Raw genomic sequence first — 19,952 nt, 5'->3', positions numbered from 1 at the left:
CAAAGCTTTATACAATAAACACTAGTTTAGACATTTCTAAATGTTCTGTATCGTTGTCATAAAGTTTCTGAGAGATGTCTAGAAAAACTCAGTACAGTGAGTATGCTCAGCTACACCCTTGATAGTCTTTATTTACTGAAAAATGAACATATTTACACATCCAATGTCTCAGTATTATTTTTATTCCATTGTCGATAATAATGCCTGAATCCCACTCCTGCACTTTCTTTACTAAGATGTCTACTTCCCCAAACCTTAAAAACGACTGACCAAAGATGCACGCCATATTATAAAAAAAAAAAGTCCATTGTACTGAAATCCTGCAACTCCACTTATATATTGTACTCTATGAAAACTAGGAAATGAAAGAGCTGGGGTGCTACTTAAGTTACCTAAGCCACAAGTGAGCTTGCCATTTCATTACCTGTCAGTTTGATACTACAGTGACTTCCACAAAAAGTTATGTGTTTATTGTAAAAAATAATAGCTTGTATTTATTTACATCTTTCTGCTTTCATCTCACTAAGCAATGCTTAGTGAGATGAAAGCAGAAAGATGTAAATAAATAGCTCACACTATAACATGTGAAGACAGCTAGAGTTACTTTGCTCACAAAGATCTGTGGCCAGTGTCATTGGCTCCCATCCTCCTGAGACTCGTTACTTGATTGGTTCATATACCACATTTGCAATTGGCTGCAAATGTGGTGTACAAGCCAATCAAAAATAGAGCACAGCCAATGCTGTGTAATGTGGAAAGGGCAGCAGAGAAATATGCATTGGTTTGTATACCACAATGCCGATTGGCAGTAATTGCGGTACACAAACCAATCAGAATGCGTGTAGCGGAGCCACAGCTGTTCATTGCTGAACAGTGGCTTCACTCGTCGTTAAATGCGGAGTGTTTCACATAATCTGGTGCACTTGGATGTTCAGATATGTGTGTGTGTGTGTGTGTGTGTGTGTGTGTGTGTGTGTGTGTGTGTGTGTGTATATGCATGTGTGTGTATGTATATATATATATATATGTATATATATATATATATATATATATATATATATATATATATATATATATATATATATATAAGCATGTGAGTGTAAGTTGGTCTACTTCATACCACTGAGATTTCATAACGTTGAATTTCATAACATTGAGACCATAGCATCGAAAAATCAAAACATTGAAAACTCAGAACATTGAAAGTGTGCTTCATTACATTGAAAACTACATTGCACAAGTAAATATCACCTCCACCTACAACAACACCTAACTAACAAACACACTTTCTACTACATTTCTGCAGGGGGTCAAGCCCCCCTGCACCCCCATGTGGGAGGCTCTGCCCACTACACCCCCCATAAATTAAATATACCAACTGCAAGATTGCACTACAGTGGAAAAAAGTTAATTTTGTAACCTCAGTTTATGGTGATTGTGATACAGTAAAGTTAGGAAATTAACTTTTTTCCACTGTAGTGTGATCTTGGAGATTGTATATTTAATTTACGGGGGGGTGTAGGGGGTGCAGGCAGGCAAGTTTCCCCTGCAGAAACATAGTAGAAATTGTGTTTGTTAGGTGTTGTTATAGGTGGAGAGGATATTATCTAAATATGCATTGTAGTTTTCAATGTTATGATGCACACTTTCAATGTTCTGAGTTTTCAATGCGTTGGGTTTTCAATGTTTTGGGATTTAGATGTTTTGGTCTCAATGTTATGAAATTCAACGTTATAAAATTTCAGTGTTATGAAGTTGACCCATATATATATATATATATATATATATGTGTGTGTGTGTGTGTCTACCTGATAACACCGACACGCCAAAACACCGACAATGAAATAACTGACATGAAAAAAACGACAAAAAAAGAAAGTTCAAAAACACGAAACTTCACATGCACGACAAACCAAAATCTCGACAATCAACAAAACAAATACCTTTCCCGAAAAACACACACACAACACAAGCACACCAAAAACCTTACAAACCTACACTAAACCTTACATACACAATTATCTATTCACTAACCTTAACCCAAACCATAACCCTAAGGTCCATCACTATCGCACACTTACCTGACCTGCACCTACCCTAACATCCGTCACTATCACACACTTACCTTACCCACACCCTGACCCTAACATCCGTCCCTATCACACACTTACCTTAACATGTCGGTGTTCTCAGCGTCGGGATTCTCAACTGTCTGGTTTCTCCATTGTTAATCTTCCAGTGTCTGTGTTTTCATCGTCGGCATTGTGCACTTTCGGCATTTTCAGGTAGACCCATATATATACACACACACATATACATATATATCTATGTGTGTATGTGGGTATATCAAATGTTTACACCATCCCAGTAAAATATGGAAAAATTGTGCAACTAGTGTTTTCTTTCATATCAGATTCAAGATTAAACCCAGTGAAAAGAGGTGTGTTATATATGAAAGACGATGAAGGGGGATTGGAGTTAATAAATCCAGTTGTATATTCCGTTTCTTTAAACTTGCATAAAGTAGTATTTATTTATTTATTTATTTATTTCAGTTTGATGACCGGGGAGGTCCACTGGGCTCAGGGAGCCCATTTTCAGTGGAGGCCCGGGGAGAAAAGCTCCACATTACATAGTGATTATATGCAGTTATTCACGTAAAAATCTGCATTACATAGTGATTATACACAGTTATTCACAAAAAAAATCCCCATTACATAGTGATTATACACAGTTATTCACATAAAAATCAAAATTAAGTGATGTAAAAGTATATATGCAGTTATACCCAATTGTTCACATAAAAATCCAAATTAAACAAAATTGTGTTACACTGTGTTCACAGTTACAGTCAAAGTAAAGAGAAACACAAATCAAAAATGATGAAGAGTCAGAGAACAACATAAGTTATATGGTTTCAAGGTGTCAAGTATTTATGAAGGTATGATATAGAGTAGGAACAGAGAATTTATTGAGAAGAAGTTGAGGGTGCAGAATGTAATTTTAAGCTAAAGTACAGGACTAAGTCGTTGCAGATTATATTTTTAGCTAAAGAAGTTAGCTGAGGAACAGGAGTATGTTCCCAGGTTAGAAGGTATTTGAAGTATATGGAGGAAAAGGCAAGTGGGAAAGAGAAGTGAAAAAGAGCAGAGGTGGTAGAGGTAGAAGAGGGTTGTACAGGTGATTACTTTTACTGTTATGTCAGGTTAGGTTTAGGCTCAGAGTTAGAGAAAGGTTTATGGAGAGATAGAGGCATAAGGCTATGTGGGGAGAGAGCAGTTGCATTTCCATTTGGAAGAAAGGTAGGAGTGTAGAAGAGTTTTAAAGGTGTCAAAGCTTTCACAAGTCCTTAGGGAGGATGGCAAGGAATTCCATTTTTAGCTAAAGAAAAGGATAGCAGATACTGCCCAGCAGGACGATAGGGTTTACGGACAGTGATTAGGTTTTGGTGGGATGATCTTAGAGATCTTGGAGGGGAGTATGGTTGGAGGATATTGGACAGGGCTGGGCACTTAATAGGTTGAAAAATTAGTTTATGGGCTGTAGTAATTTGGAGATAATCTAGATGGTTGGGGAGTTCAAGCCAGGTTAACAAATGAAGGGCAGTACAGTGATGGGAGGAGAATTTGGCTTTGGTGGCAAATTTAGAAATTTTATTATAGCAGATTTCCAGTTTGGAGGAGAGAGATTCAGATAGGTTAGGTAGGAGAGGAGCACCATATAAAAGTGAGGGAAGCAGATAAGTAGTGGCAAGGGTTTGTCTGGTGGGAGGGGAAAGGAAGTGGATGTTTCTGTATAGCATACCAAGTTTAATGAGTTTTCTTAATGTTTTGCTGGATGTGGGTGTCGAATTTTAGGTGTTCATCAATAGTTACCCCCAAGAAGTTTAGCGAAGGGAGAGACCTCTAAGGCAGTGTTGTGGCTTACAATTTGGAAAGAATGTTTATCAAGAGGGGAGGCTTTTGATGGAGAGAATAACAGAATTTTGGATCTGTTGGCATTTAGTGAGAGGTGGTTTTGGAGCATCCATTGTTCAGTGGAGGAGAAGGCAGTTTGGGTTATTATTTGTAGCTGAGGGAGGGTGGAGGCACAACAGATTAAAGTGTAATTGTCTGCATATTGTACAATTTTGGTATTGGGTATAGCTTTGTGGAAGTCATTAATGAAGATGTTGAACAGCACTGGACCAAGTATAGATCCCTGAGGTACCCCAGTGGGGGTTGGAAGGAAGGATAAGGTGCCCTTCCCCCATTTCACGGCTTGAGACCTACCTGAGAGGTAGCTTGAGAACTAAGATAAAGAATTATTGGAGAGATGGAGACTAGAGAGGTGGTTTAAGAGGTAGGTGTGGGAAATGGTATTGAATGCTTTGGACAGGTCTAGTAGAACTGTAGAGACAATGTTACCAGAGTCACGGGCTAGATTTACTGTGTCTAAGAATGAGAGCAGGGCAGTGGTAGTGCTATGGCCAGGTCGGAATCCGTGTTGGGTTGGAGTAATTAGTTGATGTAAGGCTAGGTAGGTATTAAAGTGAGTAAAGGAAGAGAATGAAAATTTAATATTGGCAATATTTAATTATAGGTATAAAAATTCTGGGAGATTATGGAAATAAGAAAAAGAAAAAGAATGTCCAAATGTAGAAATTATCAAGAAAAAAAATACTACCATGGAAAATAAAATTTGGTGATGCAGAGAAAGACAGAAGGATGCGGTATAATAATGTGATAAAAAAATATTATCCTTGAGACAATATAATAGACGAAGTGATGAAAGCTATTAAAGTCAGTGAAAGGTGGTGTACCAAGATAGTATTGTTGGGATTTCCTAAGGACACCGGTAAAATAAAGTTACCAAACAAAAGGGAATGTCATATAAAAGGTAAATTTAAAGAGTGTGTGCGGAAGAAGAAACAACAGAGCATATCTTTTGAAATCTGAAAGAGTGGTGAAACTCTGGAAAAAGCTGCATGAAGAAGATGATTTTGAAAATATCAATGACATAAACAATATAGATATGATTATTATTATTATGTATGGATATCATAAGAACAGGAGAAAATGTGTGAAAAGATTATATAAGAATTTATTTTATGTAATATGGGTTATTTGGAATGAACGTTTGAATGAAATTTTGTTTAATGGGAATTGGATTTTGGCAGATATATTGGGAAAATTTAGATTATAGTTGTGGAGGAAGGAATGGGGGTCAGTTATGGAAGAATAACAATCAGGATGATATGAGAAAAATGAGACACAGTAAGAAATAGAAATGTACATATATGTGCCTCTATACGTCATTTCATAAATATGCAAATAATATTTTTCATTTTGTGTTATATAAAGAACTCCTACTCTAGTTGATGGGTGTTGTGGTATCTTTTACATCCACCAGATTTACCAACAACTCAGGCAGATAGGACCTTAGTTGAACATCTCATCCAAAGGACAACTAACTCAGGAGTGCAGCACCCCCCATGTTGCACTGAATGGTATGGGACTAAAACCCACAGCCTTCAGCACCAAAGGGAGGTGTGTTACCTGCTGTTCTACTGACATATTATTAGTGCTGCCAGATACTCCCTGGAGTCTTAGCTTATGGCACCAATGCACAACCACACAACATAGCTGAGATAAAATAGAATACCACACTGTCACAGTCTCATAATGTTACTGAGACTGTGGACTGATGAAGGCCCACTTCCACTCCCTAGATTCTTCCAGTGGTATTCTGCAATATGTTCTGGAGACCTGTGGCAAAATATCTTATCTGATGTGTAATTCTTCCCAACATGGTCATACACAGACAGGTGGAACAGGGCATTACCATCAGAAGAAAAGACAATCTAAAGCTAGCAACAGAGGAGATACCAAATGAAGAGCTGTTAGAAGAACCAGCTGTTGGGGAAGACTATGTGAGGCAAAAATGGGAACTATACAGCTTGACATTGGAAAAGAGGCAAGGTCTGGCCAACAACTGAGGGTCAGAATACACAAAACCAGCAGTTTTAATGTTATACCCAGGCTATGTTGTACAGTACATTGACTGGCCATGTCATGCATCAGATATCAAAAACCCATATAATACAACACAACACAAGACTGAGGTCAGGGCACAGTTGCCATCATATACAGGGGTAGGGCATATCTTTCCACCTCTTCATGCAAAATATCTGGACAAAGTGAACAGTAAGTAATGGAAGGACAAAGGACCAAAATCAGGGACAGCTTTTAATTTACTGCTCTTATAAACTTAAAAATGCAGAATATCCGGTTTTGCATGTAACATAATTTATGAAGCATATGAAGTAAGAAACTTTAAGGACTGCCATTATTTACTGATTTTGAAGAAAATCATAATTTTTATGAGGAACAGGCCAAGAGTCTGCAAGAATCTGGACAGCTGGGAGGTATGGGGGAGGGACACAGTGACAGGGAACAGCAAAGGACATAGTGATAGTTGGGAGGGCTAGGGATGTGGCAGAAGTGTGTGCTATGGACAGGAGATTGGAGGAGCTGGGTATACTGTGTGGTGAGAGGATAGTACTTCCTGTATGGGGTAAGTATCCACAAGTAGTGGGTACTTGCTCAGAATGACTTCCAGTGGCCACAGCTCCTGCAGATATGGTTGGACTGTGTATGTGTGAGTAAATATAGACTCATAAGCCTCACCAGTCTCATCTATAAGGTTATGGAAAGGATCGTTGTGTAAATAATAAAAAGGATACAGATAACCTACAGAATCTAAACCCAATCCAATTTAGATTCATCAAAGGAAAGTGCTGCCTATACCACCTAGTGAACTTATTTGAAAAAGTTACTGAAGCAATGTGCAAGTACAGAACAGTGCACACCATCTATCTAGACCTCCAAAGGCATTTCACGCCATCCCATACTAAGGATTCACAGATAATCTCTCCCAGCTAAATGTCAATCCCTAATTAACTCATTAGATTGCATATTAGCTCACAAATAGAACTTATAAAGTTAAAGTTGGTGGTACTATCTCCTCCAAAAGACCAATCACTAGCTGTGTTCCCCATGATTTAGTCATGGGTCACTCCTCTTTTTCCTTTACTTCTCAGATATCAAAGTTTATCTTACATTTTTGTAGCTGACCAAGTAAGCAGATAACTGCAAACTCGGTGCCATGATACAAGCTCCTCAGAGGACACCAAGAACCTCCATGGAGGCCTGCCCCAAACAAATAGCTGGTATCTAAACCACAGACTAAACTAAATGCCAAGAAGTGTATAATCATATTGTTCAGCAGGTGTGACTCCTCTTATAATGATCACATTAAGAATACACCCCTGAAAACTGATCCTGTAGTTAGGGATCTGTGTAAACAATGAACTGTCTTTTTATCACTAGCCATTCACCAGTGTAAGGAAGCCTCTTTTCAATGCACAGTTTATATCTAGAGGAATTACATCCAGGTCCAGGAATGTAACTTTTCTGCTGTACTTGGCTCTCACTAGGATGATCATGGAGTATACTGACCCATTTGGTATATACCTGTCCAAACACTTTTCACAACTGAAATGACCATAATGCTTTTAATTGTTAAAACTATGCAGACTGTCTCAAAGCCTTGCCCTTCTTCTCAGTACCATATAGGCTACTTAGAGGCAACCTGTGTCTCATGTATATAGCATCAACAGCCCCTATTCTTTGCAAATAAATGGCCCCTATTTTTTTAGACCTATCACACATTTACAAGTCCAGTGATATCATAAAGACTTGCTCAAGGGTTTTCAAATTGTTTTGCAAAATAAACAGAACATGTTGGAGAGAAAGCTTTGTATCACAGGGAACACTGCTTCTGTGGAACAGTATTCAACTCCACAATAAAGCAAAGTACTTCTCTTACCCTACTAAAATGTAATTTGGGCAACTAGATGGGTAACCACAAATTCACCCCTGGTTTAGTACCTCAGGTCTGTCATGGATAGGGAAACGTAATTGTCCCAAAGTATTCTTGCTTGGCCCATCTCTGGATTAATTGTTTGCAAAATTTGAGGGCAGAAAACTACCATGGGAGTTTATGGCTAGGTTTTTAAGATCCTCACAGATCAAGTACTTAGTAAGTACCTATGAACTTATAAATGTGCTGCTGATATAAGGAAATGTCAACCTGGTGCATCCTCAGAAGAGGCCAAGAATGCTGCATAACAGCATGGACATCCAGGTCTACACCAAGCATCAGACTCATTTCAATCTCCCCAGAGGTTTTTCCATGGTTTTAAGGGTGGTCTGCAATAGCAGAATACCCATGCCCATCCTTTCCTATGGAATGGCATGGGTCTTGATGGGGGAATGCAAGATTATATCTAGTCCATTGCAGGGTCACCAACATGGGCTGCTCTGTTGTCATCACTAATTGCATTAACATGTAGGCCATGCTGTACACATCACAGAAGGCCAGATCATAATTGTCTCTGCTTAGTATCTGCTGTATGGGCTCATAGAAGTCTTGCATAACACATACTCCTCTACCTGGGAGTAAAGTCAGGTATGTCCACTCTTTAGACACCACGTATCTCAAAATTCAGCTATACACCTATGGTCATTCAAATGGCACACCTCACACAGCACCACAGCCAAAACTTTGGTGGAATTCTGCTGCCTCCACCTGAGCCCTGCCCTATCTCATTCATCAGTGCAACATACCCTGTGCTCCCCATCTCCATGTCTACAGGCTTAGCAACGTCCCCCTCAAAATAAATAAATAAATAAAACAATCTTCCCCATTTTCAGCACAGGCCTGGGAGAAAAGCTCCAGCAATGTTTAATAACATTTAACATAGTAAAGATATACACACACACACACATATATATATATATATATATATATATATATATATATATATATGAAAACTTATGTAAAATTGCAAAAATTGTTACAATAATTTTTGCATGAGTTACAATGGAGGTCTGAAATAGCACTTACTGTAAGAGCTGTGGTCTGTTTAACGAAATATAAATGAAAGACATATGTAAAAAGTACATTCGCTGGCAAGACTATAAGCAGATTCAAGAATATGTAATTTAATAAACATTTGATAGTAGCTGGAAAAGGTGAGAGTGGTTTATACTGAAGGACATTAATAGTGGCAATGAGATGGAAGAAAGAGAAGAAAGTGATACGATGTTGGGTGTTTGACAGTAAAAAAGCTGTATGGAACAAGATAACATTTAAGAAAGAGGGTAGCTGGCTAAGAGAAAAAAATCAGGAAGCAGTTTGACATGGAACCATCTTCCTGAGAAGGTTGTAAGGAGATAAAGAAATTCAGGAAAGCATGAGCTAGACTGTGAGCATTTCTTGGGAGCAGTGCACGAAATACAACTGTGGATTAACTAGGATCTACAACTTATCCTGTATAAGGGAATTGTCAGATTCAGATAGCTATCTCACCTGTCATAAAATGTATTTCTGTTGGGAAAGAAGACATTTAAAAGCAGGTTTCCTTAGACCTTTTATTGCATAATGCACACACTGCTTGTAGTGATAGCCTGTGGTTCCCTATGACCCCAAACTGGATATAAAAATGAAAGGATCATACCTTCTCAGCTGGGTAGCAGGTACAATCCCTTTTTGACAAGGATAGCAGAACACAGCAAGCAGGTAAATAGGAATGCTTCAGTGATGCAACAATAACTGTAAAATGTAAAGAAATGAGGTAGATGACAAGTGAATGGGTGAATAATCAAAACTGGCCAGGCATCATTGTGAGAAAGAAGTTTATTGTAGCAGTATCCACAGAAGAAATAAGTAACTAGTAAGATTTCTGAGTAATGGCCACACCACCAAACCTCTTTCACCTTTTCAATACTTTCTATGATGTACTGTTGGCCCTGCCAGGCTCTGTCATCATTTTAATGAAAGGTCAAGAAGTTGCAAGCTGAATGTTGAGGTCTAAACTTCTAAAATTCATGATATGAACCACTTACTTGTTCTGCTTTACTGTTCTTTGAATGATTCGTTTGCTCTGACAGTTGAGTACCTTTCAAAATCAGAGCCCAATGAATCATTCTAAAATATACATCAAATTGTAAACTCATTTACTCAGGTGAGAAACCTACAAATGCAAGTCTCAGTTGTCTGAAAAATAAGCTGCAAATCATAATAAAAAAAACAAAATTTAGAAACACACTGATATGTTATTAAATTGTTTTCCAGAAAACATCTTCACATTCCCAGTTATACTTCATCTGTTCTGAGGACAGTAGTTATGTCCCACAGAATTTTAACAGCATCCAAAATTCTGACTCCATCTTCCCAGGTAATAAACAGTTTCTGTTCAGCTGAAAAAGCATAATAGAATAAGAGGAAAAGAGTACTAGAGATGCACAAGATGGGGATGATATGTTTACAAGGTCAAAAACTCAAATGAGTTAAAAGCCAGTATTATTTCACAGGAAAGTCGTGGTTGATTTTGACAGACTTCCTGAAGAGGGAACAAGTCATAAAAGAAGAGGACCATATTGTTTGTTCCTGTCCATTGTTTTTAAGTATATGAATACCATACCACACCCAATGAAATATGGTTATTGCATCTAATGTTGTTTTACTTGTGACCTTTGTGTTCTGATACTTTAATATTTCTGGTGACCGTTTTATCTCCAATGTTTCAAGGGATTGGGTATGTGTTTGGTGGAAGTACAGAAATGTTTACTTTCTGAACTGCAGGTGGAGTTTGATTAGCTTTAACAGTAGAATTCTGCAGACAGAGAAAGGGGACATTTTTTTTTCATTCCTACGGTACTTTCTCAGCTGTTGTGCAGCCATGGAGTTCATATACGTAAGTAAAGAGGAGGAGGCTACCCTGCAGAAAATGCTTATCCCACTTTTTATGACATCAATATTTGGGGCACATTAATGCAACTTTCTTGATGCTGTGGATTGTGATATTTGCACAAGGCAATCCAGAAAAAGTGATGCTATTCTAGAAGGGATAGGACAGTTATAAGGCAATGTTCAAGAAGCACAGACATATAAAGCAGCTTTTAAGCATTGCAATGTGTGCACTCAGTACTGAAATTAGTTGATCAGCTGAGTGAAGCAGTCATTATCTGAAAACAAATTCTGTGTTGTTGTGTATCAACAATAAACTTAAAGTTTTATTATAGTTCCTTTACTGGCAGTGCTTTCTTGTTGCCTTAAACTCTATCACCATAGGATTCTCCCCCTGACAGTCAACAAGTTTTGCATTGTTACAATTCCAAGCCATAATAGTTGGCTGAGATCTAACAAGATTCATCATGAGTGCAACTTTTCTGGTATTGTGTAGAATTTTGAATAAAAATATTCCTCGTTCTTGCAAAGGTACTTCCTCTGTTGACTTTGTTGGTGACTCTTGAAAAAGCTGTTAGGCTTATTTTTTTTAACTATGCTATAGTTCTTGGGATTTGCTTAGGAATTCTGAGTATATAAGAAGACTTCTACAGAAAAAAAATTGACAGAATATTATCAGTACCATAAAAAAATTTACTTTCACTACAAATAAAAATGAAAGCATGTTTGCTTAAGACAAGGGAGGGAACATCTGCCCCCACAACTCTAACTCTGAGGTCACTAAATGTTAGGTCTAGGAGCAAAACTTCATTACCTCCAAAGTTCCACAGTCTGAAAACACTAAGGCTACAAATGCAACCATCTCTGACTCTACTAAAACAATTCATTAAATCCCATCTCAAGCAAGTTTGATGGAGGGATAAATCTTCTATTTATTAGCACTGTAATCAAACTTGACACTTTTCATAGGAAAACAATGCACCTGTCTTTCATAAGATTAAATTACAATACATAGATCTAAGAGAAATTCTCATACCATCCCTTTGCCCAGGTTACATCTATGGATGAGGTTACAGCAAATTTTCAGTCTTCAGCAACCTGGGCTGCAGACACACAAAAGTCACCAGCATTTTCTGTTAGCCAAGTTGCTTAATAAGGCAACTTGAAAAAAATAGCAGTTATAAAAGCAGCCATGCTGTGAAATCAGTACCACTGCTCAAAAATATATTTTTGATTTGTTTGCCAAATCCACAACAAACCCCATTTTGGGGAAAGTCATGTCCCAGTCTGATAACAGCACTACTGCAGAGCATTACCTCTTCTTCTAGGTACAACATTTAATCACACACAGTTTGTACACAGGTAGGATAGAATTATATATCTGTTGATGTTCATCACATTGATCACTGCTGCAGTATTTTAAACTATATGGATTATATCTCACAAGGATATAACAGCCAGCCAGCTTCCAAAGCTTCAGGGCACCTTCCACACACACAAGTTATTAGACAGCTCTACCCTGAGCTGTCTAAAAGCAAGGTGTGAGTGCCAAGCACACCTCTCAACTGTCCAGATTTTCACAGAATGTCCAGATTTTTGCCACATATTTTTGCTTGTGCCTCAGAAAATGTGATGTTTTCTGGCAAACCACTGAGGACTGAAGTCATTAAATAATAACATATAATTGAGTTTCAGACTTCATATCCTTCGGAAAATGCATGCTAACACAAATCCTGATATTCTAGCAACTTTCTAGGTTTCTAAAAGCAATACTGAAAATCTGTCCTTATGTTTGGGCCTTTGCCCCACCACTATTTTAGGTCTTGTCCAGATTTCTTGCGCTAAGAGGTTGACAGGTATGGCGTCATAACTTTCTTGTCACCTAAGAGTGCACTCCTCTGTGGGATTCCTCTATAACTTTCTTCTCATGTAAGACTGTGCTCCTCTGTGGGTTTTTGAGAATCACCAGTCGGCTTATCCTGTTCTATTTCTGGGCAGATAAGTGCCCTTTGGAGGAAAAAAAACTTCCACATTTAAATGTTCTTGTTAATCTTTTCTTCACTGGTTAGGAAAGTTATTTTTAACTAGGAATTTGTTTTAACTGACCATCATGAGACTTAAATGGGAGTGCACTTTTTTCTGTCAGTTTAAAAGTTGTTAAAAACATTGTAAAACGACTTTTTCTGTAGAGAAATTGTGTTTATTTTAATGTTTGAGGCTGGCAATGTGTATTTGTGTTTTTTTTCTGTATTTTAATAAGAAAATTTGACTTTTTGGAGTTTGAAGTTTTACCAACTTGTGCTGCTTAGTTTCCTTGGAAAAGGAACACCATTTTCAGCTTGACCATGCAACACACTACCAGTCCCATGGTCAGTCCTCCTTCCAGCCACAAAAAGAAAAAAGTTATGCAAACAGTCTTTGCTTCCACAGCAAACTAACAATTTGGCTTAGCCACAGGTGGGTGACTCTGCTGCACTGAAAGCTTGTTCTTCAGACCACTCATCTTTTCTCAGATTCCCTAATGTAGCACCTACTACCAGTATGGACCAAGGGTTAGCTATGTCCTCTGTGGCTGTTGGGGTCTCCTCAGTGGGTAAAAGAGAGACACTCTTGTCTATCTTGGAGAAGGGCCAAGGAATATTCCCCTCTTTAGCCAGAATGATGCTTCCATCCCAGAAGAAGCTGTGGTTATCTTTAATAACCATGTTTGCCCCAGTTTTCATGTCACAAAGAAACAGAAAAGTAAGCATTTGCCTGCTCCTGCACAAGTTCCTCTAGACAGGAAAAGTTTATTAGGCCTGACTTGGAGTCTTGTTCAGGCTACTGTTCCTTCTTAAAAGGTAGTTTCTGGAAAACAAAAAAGGTATTCCTTTTTTCCTGAAGAGATTCAATCATCTGAATCTAGACAGGAAGATGAAGGGGGACAGATGCTTGGTTTTCTCTTCAGATTTCCAATACAGACTCAGAGGAAAGTATGGTATCTGAATCTCCGTGTGAAGGATTCACTTTCTCTGATACTGTTTCCAGACTGTGCTAGTGTTTTCAGTGGGAGAACACAGAGCTTTCTCAGTCCCTCAGAAAATACCATGAACTGTTACAAAATGAATTTCCAGAACTTTCACTAATTTCTCCCCAGTACTATCAGCAAAGAAGAATGTGTTTGTCACAGCATATAACTTCCCTATAAGTCAGCCTGCTGCTGTTAAGAAAGTAGAAGGTTGTTTAAGGTCCCTCAGTCTTTCAAGATTTTATACACTCATTCACAAACCTGAACCAGCAGCTATAGCTTTAGTTAATCCAGCTGCTAAACATTTAGTTATTTCCTATCCTACTCGTTCAGGTATGGATGGGAAGATTAGTAAGTATGGGGAAAAGTGTATGCTTCTGCAACTTTGATTTTCAGAATTTTGAATTGTCAGGCTCATAAGTTTAAGTTTATTATGACTAATTGTGAAAGAACGAGGAATGTTTTATCTGCAGTTCCTTACTGTGAGGAAAAAAAATCTGCTTTGAGTGGTTTACTTCATTTCACGCATGATTCTGTAGATACTTCTTCAAGAGTTGTGGCTACTGGTATTGTCTTGAGGAGGTTTGCCTGGATGTATTCTCAGAGCCTCCAAGAAGATATAAAAAATTAGATTTTAAATTCTCTTTTGGACAGAGGGTTAGTTTTTGAACCCTCTGCTGCAGAGAAAATAAAAAAAAAATGATGACAGGGGTAAGCTGATTCAGGAAATCTTAGATTTTTCTGCCTTGTTGTTCTAAATTTTGCAAGGGATTTTCTACCTCCTTGTCCAGTTTTGTCAAGAAACAAATTAAACAGTCTCAGAAAAATACAAGTAAGTATACCAACTCATGGACTACCTTGACAGAAGAAAATCTTTTAGATCTTCTCAGCAGCTGTTCTTTTCTTGTGAAGGTAAGAAAGGACAAACTGTATCAAAGCAGACTTCCAAATGGTTGTCTCAGGCTATTCCATGTTGCTATTCTCACCACAGCAAAAGCCTCACTCTACTAGGGCCTTCGCTTCATCTATGGCTTTTTGGAAAGCGTTAGAGTCTAGAAGAATTCTAGAAGCAGGAACTTGGTCCTCTTTACATGCTTTTACAAAGCACTACAGGCTCGATTCCTTCTCAAGGTTTGGATCAGGCTTTGCTAGGACTATTCCCCACCAGCTCCTGGGCACTTCTTCTACTACAAAGATGTAAGTTAGGGAAATTTGCTCATATGGTTAAGGCTATTGCAACAGTGGTCATGATGATGAACATGGTACAGTTGCATAATTAAGTTTATCATAACAGTAGATGCTCAAATAATCACTACTGCAGTAGCCAGTCTCTCCCTCCATCACCTTTGTTTTTAATGTGTGTTTTATGCCAGGGTGTGGACATTTATTTTTAATTGTTCCTAGCAATGTCCTCTAAGGGCTTAGCCTCCCTCAATCAGTTGGCATGAAAGTTCTGAAGGGTTTGGTGCCGAAATCTGACTTTTAGCTTAGCTTGAGCTGTCTAATGGTTTGGGTGCGTGGAAGGTGCCCTGAAGCTTTGGAAGCTGGCCGACTGTTATATCCTTGACAGGATATAACCCATATAATATAAGGTATGGCAGCAGTGATCATTCAAACATCTATTCCTTATGGTACGTCTGCTTAGACAATGTATATTATTTTTACTTGTTATCCTTTCTTAACCAATGTTCTGCACTTCAAATGGAGGGTGTTTAAATTTACAAATGAAATTTCAACTATACTAACATTTTGAGTTTAGTCACTCATACTGCCATGGTACTGGGTATATATGGGCTTTTTTTAATTACACTTCTCTAAAAAGATGCAATCATATTATCTTTGCCATTGCATAGTTTGTTCATTCTTTAAAAACACTGCATGCTATTGTTTTATTTACTTCACTGCTTAACACATTGAAACACTATGGCTGATTGCTAATGCCTGTTAGTACCTGTTCCTAACAAGTAAACAAAACTGCTATTATTCTGATAAAAATACAGATTACAGGGGCCCTGGCACCTTCAAACAAAATACTAAATATCTCCAGTTACAAGATATAGGACACATTATAGAGATTATGAAGTTAGTCTCACTGAAAATAATCTAGGACAAATTGATGCAAGTCACTGGCAATATCTGAAAAGTAACAGTTAAAGAATTGCAAACATTTTTTAGAAGATATCCCACAGAATGATGTACTCAGAAAAAAGTAGGGTAATGCTGTAATTTTCTTTCCATTGCAAATAATAATTAGTATGAATGAATTGTATACTGAGCAGTTTAAATATCGTGCATCGAGTTTAAATGAAACCAATGCATGTAATCTGTAAGAAGCTTTCACTTACTATATGACAAAGGGATTTGTGTTCATTTGCTAGTTTCTGCAGGGACAGCTGTTCGATAATTTCGCAGGGCAGCAGGGAGCTGAGCTTGTCCTGTTTATTAGCAAGCCTAAGCAAAAGCAGAGAAAAAACATAGAATGAACAAGAGCTTCTGATGGTGTTTTGCACATCATGGCATTCTCTCATTACTATAGCCAGAGCCATTAAACAGAACTTCACCTTACATTGCTTATAAATTGCTTTTTCGTTTGTGTTACACTATACAGGTCCGGACTGCAGTGGTTAGCAAACAGTATTAATATTACTTTTTATAATTATCATTTACTGATGCTAATTAATTTCACTGTCCCAGGGTGTACACTAAAAAAGTGCATTGTTTGAATAATATACTTTCTTACTAAAACTGAAAAAAATAAAATAGATTAAAACGTCACTCTTTTCTCCTGCGGTTCCTTTTCCTTTCTCTACACCTACTAATCCCATTACAGGTTTCTGCATACTATCCAAAGCCAGGGCTAATCACCATTTGCAGCTGTGAAATACTAAAGTCGGCCATGTGACTGTGCCAGGGGGTTAGTCTGCAGCCTCTGACTACATTCTAATCATATAAAATGGTATAACTTTTAATTGACTACTCCACTGCTCTAGCACAGTATGACATAGTCCGATTGCAATTTCATCTGCTTATTATCTCTGACTACCAGTGGGTCATACAGCATTAGCATAATTAAGTGTTGCTAGCAAATTTGGAGAATGCTGTCTATAAATCCTTTAATTCCACAAATGTAACTGTGGATGAACTAAGCCAGTAACAATGAAAATGCAATATTTTAGTTAATGCAAATATCAGAAATTATTATTATTATAAAAAAAAGTGCTGTTCTTTAAAATAAAATAAGACTAAATGAAAGGAAAGCTGTATATTTACCACCATAATAATACATCTGGATGAGCAGGCACCTTGTCATCAACAGTAAAACTAATGTCATTAGGTATTATGGGGATCCAGTATCTGTCTGCCTGGGATGACATAGTTGACAGACCTCAATGCTTTACCAGAAATGGTCTTCATCTGTCACCCATGTGATATCAGTTACTGGCTAAGGCTCTTGCCATCCTCATAGTGCCTTTTTAAGGCAATGTCACAAGAACAAAATTCCTGATGTAAAATACCCTCTAAAAACAACATCATGGTTATGCTGCTAAACGCTAGGAGCCTAAACCAGAAACTGCACTCATTGGAAGCAGTCCTCACCCTGGAAGATGCAGTCACTGAGACCTGGTTTAAGGCTGTGGAGAAAACCCAAGCTATACCAGGTTACATTTCCTTCCACATGTTCAGACCACAAACTGAAGGCATGAGAACTAAAGGAGGTGGTGTATCAATATCCATTAAAGATAAACAGCACGATTCCCTTGAATTACTTTGGGAGCATTTGACTGTAGGTAAGGCCCCTCTTCAGGTCATTGCCAGCTATAGGACCCCCTCCATGAAGCAGGACATCCACCCAGCCTATTTGGATCTACTTGAGTCAATCAAGCACCCTGGTTTTGGGTGACTTTAATTACCCATCCATAGACTGGGTATATTATACGTGTTCTAACTCCCTTGCACAAAGGTTCCTTGACTTTGTTAATGCCAGTGCCCTAGACCATCTGGTTGACACACCCACAAGGGGCTCAAACATCCTGGAGCTGGTGCTCACCAACATGGGGACCTGCTACACCACCCCCAGAATGTGGCCATCCCTGGTGAGATCTGACCACAAATCAGTCTCGCTAAAAGTAACTGTAACACAAGACTCCTCTTAGCAACAACTAGACTAAAAACTTCTCCATGGTCAATTACAACCTCTTACGTGATGGCATAAATAGCTTCATAGCCCCTCCCCCCACTGATGGAACAGACACCTAAGCTGAGTTATACACCAATACTTTATACAAGCATCTGTACAATTGTACTGACTCTGCAGTACCTGATAGAACCAAAGCAAGGTCTTAATGGAAAAACAAACCTACCTGGTGGACAACTGCCATTAATAGGCTATACAGTATGAAAAACAAATTGCTGTCTAATGGTATGAAGGAATGGTCTCAAAACTGGAAACACTCCCTCCTCAACTTAAACAAGCAAATCAGACTCCTAGTGAAGTCCTCCAAAGCTAACTACAAATCCAAATTAGCTTCCCAAACTAAGGATAACCACAAGACATTCTTTATTTATATCTGTAACTTCAAAGGTAAGGCCCACATTTGGGCTGAAATCGTACTTAATGGTACTACATATATAGAATATGTGGATATAGCAAACCTGCTGGCTGACAGGTTCAGTGAAAACTTCACTTCCCTGTCCCCACCACATATACCCCAAAGCATCCCTAACACCTGTACCTCACCTAGTATCTCCGAGGAGCAGGTCTTAAATGCCCTCTTCAAGGCCAAAAACATAGCCTCTATGGGACCAGACAACATCCTGGGCTGTGTTCTACATGAGTTAAAACAGGAATTAGCATCACCATTGAGCATGCTTTTCAATCACAGCCTAAGCTCTGGCTTCATCCCAGCAGAATGGAAAACAGCTGCCATCATCCCTTTCCACTAAGGGGGTGCATTCACAGACCCTGTGAACTATAGACCCATTAGCCTGACCAGCCTTATCTGCAATATCAACAAAGATATAGGAAATCTCCAAATGCTCGAGCCCACCCAGTTTGGCTTTATCAATGGGAGATCATGCCTGTTAAACTTGGTGGACTTCTTTGAGACAAGTCATCAAAGCCTTAGACGAAGGCAAATCTGTGCATATGGATTACCTAGACTTAGCCAAGCCTTTGACACAATTCCCCACTCAGACACCATTGATAAACTCACCCAGCTGGGTATCAACTCTGTGGCCTCTGTCTATTTCCAACTGGACAGCCACCAATTAAATGACATCCCTTCTTACTATCCTGGTTAGTAACCAAAAAGCTTAGATCCTCACTACTGAATCCAATATGAAACTGTCACTTAAACAGGAGTAATATTTCACAATTTTCCCTACGAGCACAAAAGGAACATGCTCTATTTTCCTGGGATTGGACTTTATACCTCTGTCCACCCCAAATGTAACTGCTTATTATACACTTCAGAGCAATATGTAGCAGTTTAAGACCTCTGATACACTCACACTCAAAGTCAATTTAAATCTCACACATCCAAACACTTCTAGGAAAGCCTGACAGATTTCCAGCTGTGTTGATTCCCTAAAATAATACGGTAACACTGCTACCGATCAGAGCATCTTCATGCCCTTCTAAAGGGGTGTCCAGTTATGAAAATTAAATATCAAAATAAATGATAGCTATGACCATAAGTGACAAGGCCTTCAAGGTGACCTGAGGAGTATTAAACCGGTAGAAGCACTCTCGAATCTCTAAAGAAAAACACTGATTTCCATCCACAATACAAAGTAATGAAAAACATTTAATAATAAGTAAAATGATTACAAGAATATAAATCAATAGCTTCCAATAAACACCAGAACTCAATCACTAGAAATGTAAAATTAAATTGCAGGATAAGAGTCCATTATTCTAGAAAAACTCTATCTTAATAACTAATCTTTCCTAATATAACTAAAGAATACTGCCCATGATCTAATCTAACACATAACAGCAAGTCCAAGACAGGCATACAGTTTTTGGTGAGTTATCTTTCATGGGTGTCCACTGATTGCACAGCACTGTAACTGACTATTCTTCACAAACTGCACAGCACTTGAAAAACTTGACTAACTGAAGTCTGAACTGTCTTATTTTAAAAAAATA

The 19,952-nt window shown here is 38.2% G+C and overlaps 1 protein-coding gene across 1 annotated transcript in view; it reads right to left on the bottom strand.

Annotated features, from left to right (window-relative positions):
- The window catches only part of LOC122789878 (ADP-ribosylation factor-like protein 13B), a 402,405-nt gene that overhangs the window by 210,805 nt on the left and 171,648 nt on the right, over positions 1-19,952 (bottom strand). The window contains exon 3 of the mRNA XM_044057311.1: positions 16,147-16,252. Coding sequence (XP_043913246.1) covers positions 16,147-16,252 — 106 coding nt within the window. The remainder of the gene's footprint in view (positions 1-16,146; positions 16,253-19,952) is intronic.

Source organism: Protopterus annectens, chromosome 15.part0 (genome assembly GCF_019279795.1).
Source record: "Protopterus annectens isolate FY-2018-M chromosome 15.part0, PAN1.0, whole genome shotgun sequence".
In the NCBI taxonomy this organism is placed as follows: domain Eukaryota; kingdom Metazoa; phylum Chordata; order Ceratodontiformes; family Protopteridae; genus Protopterus; species Protopterus annectens.
Note: the sequence above shows the minus strand (reverse complement) of the source record. Positions and strands in the feature narration are given on the sequence as shown.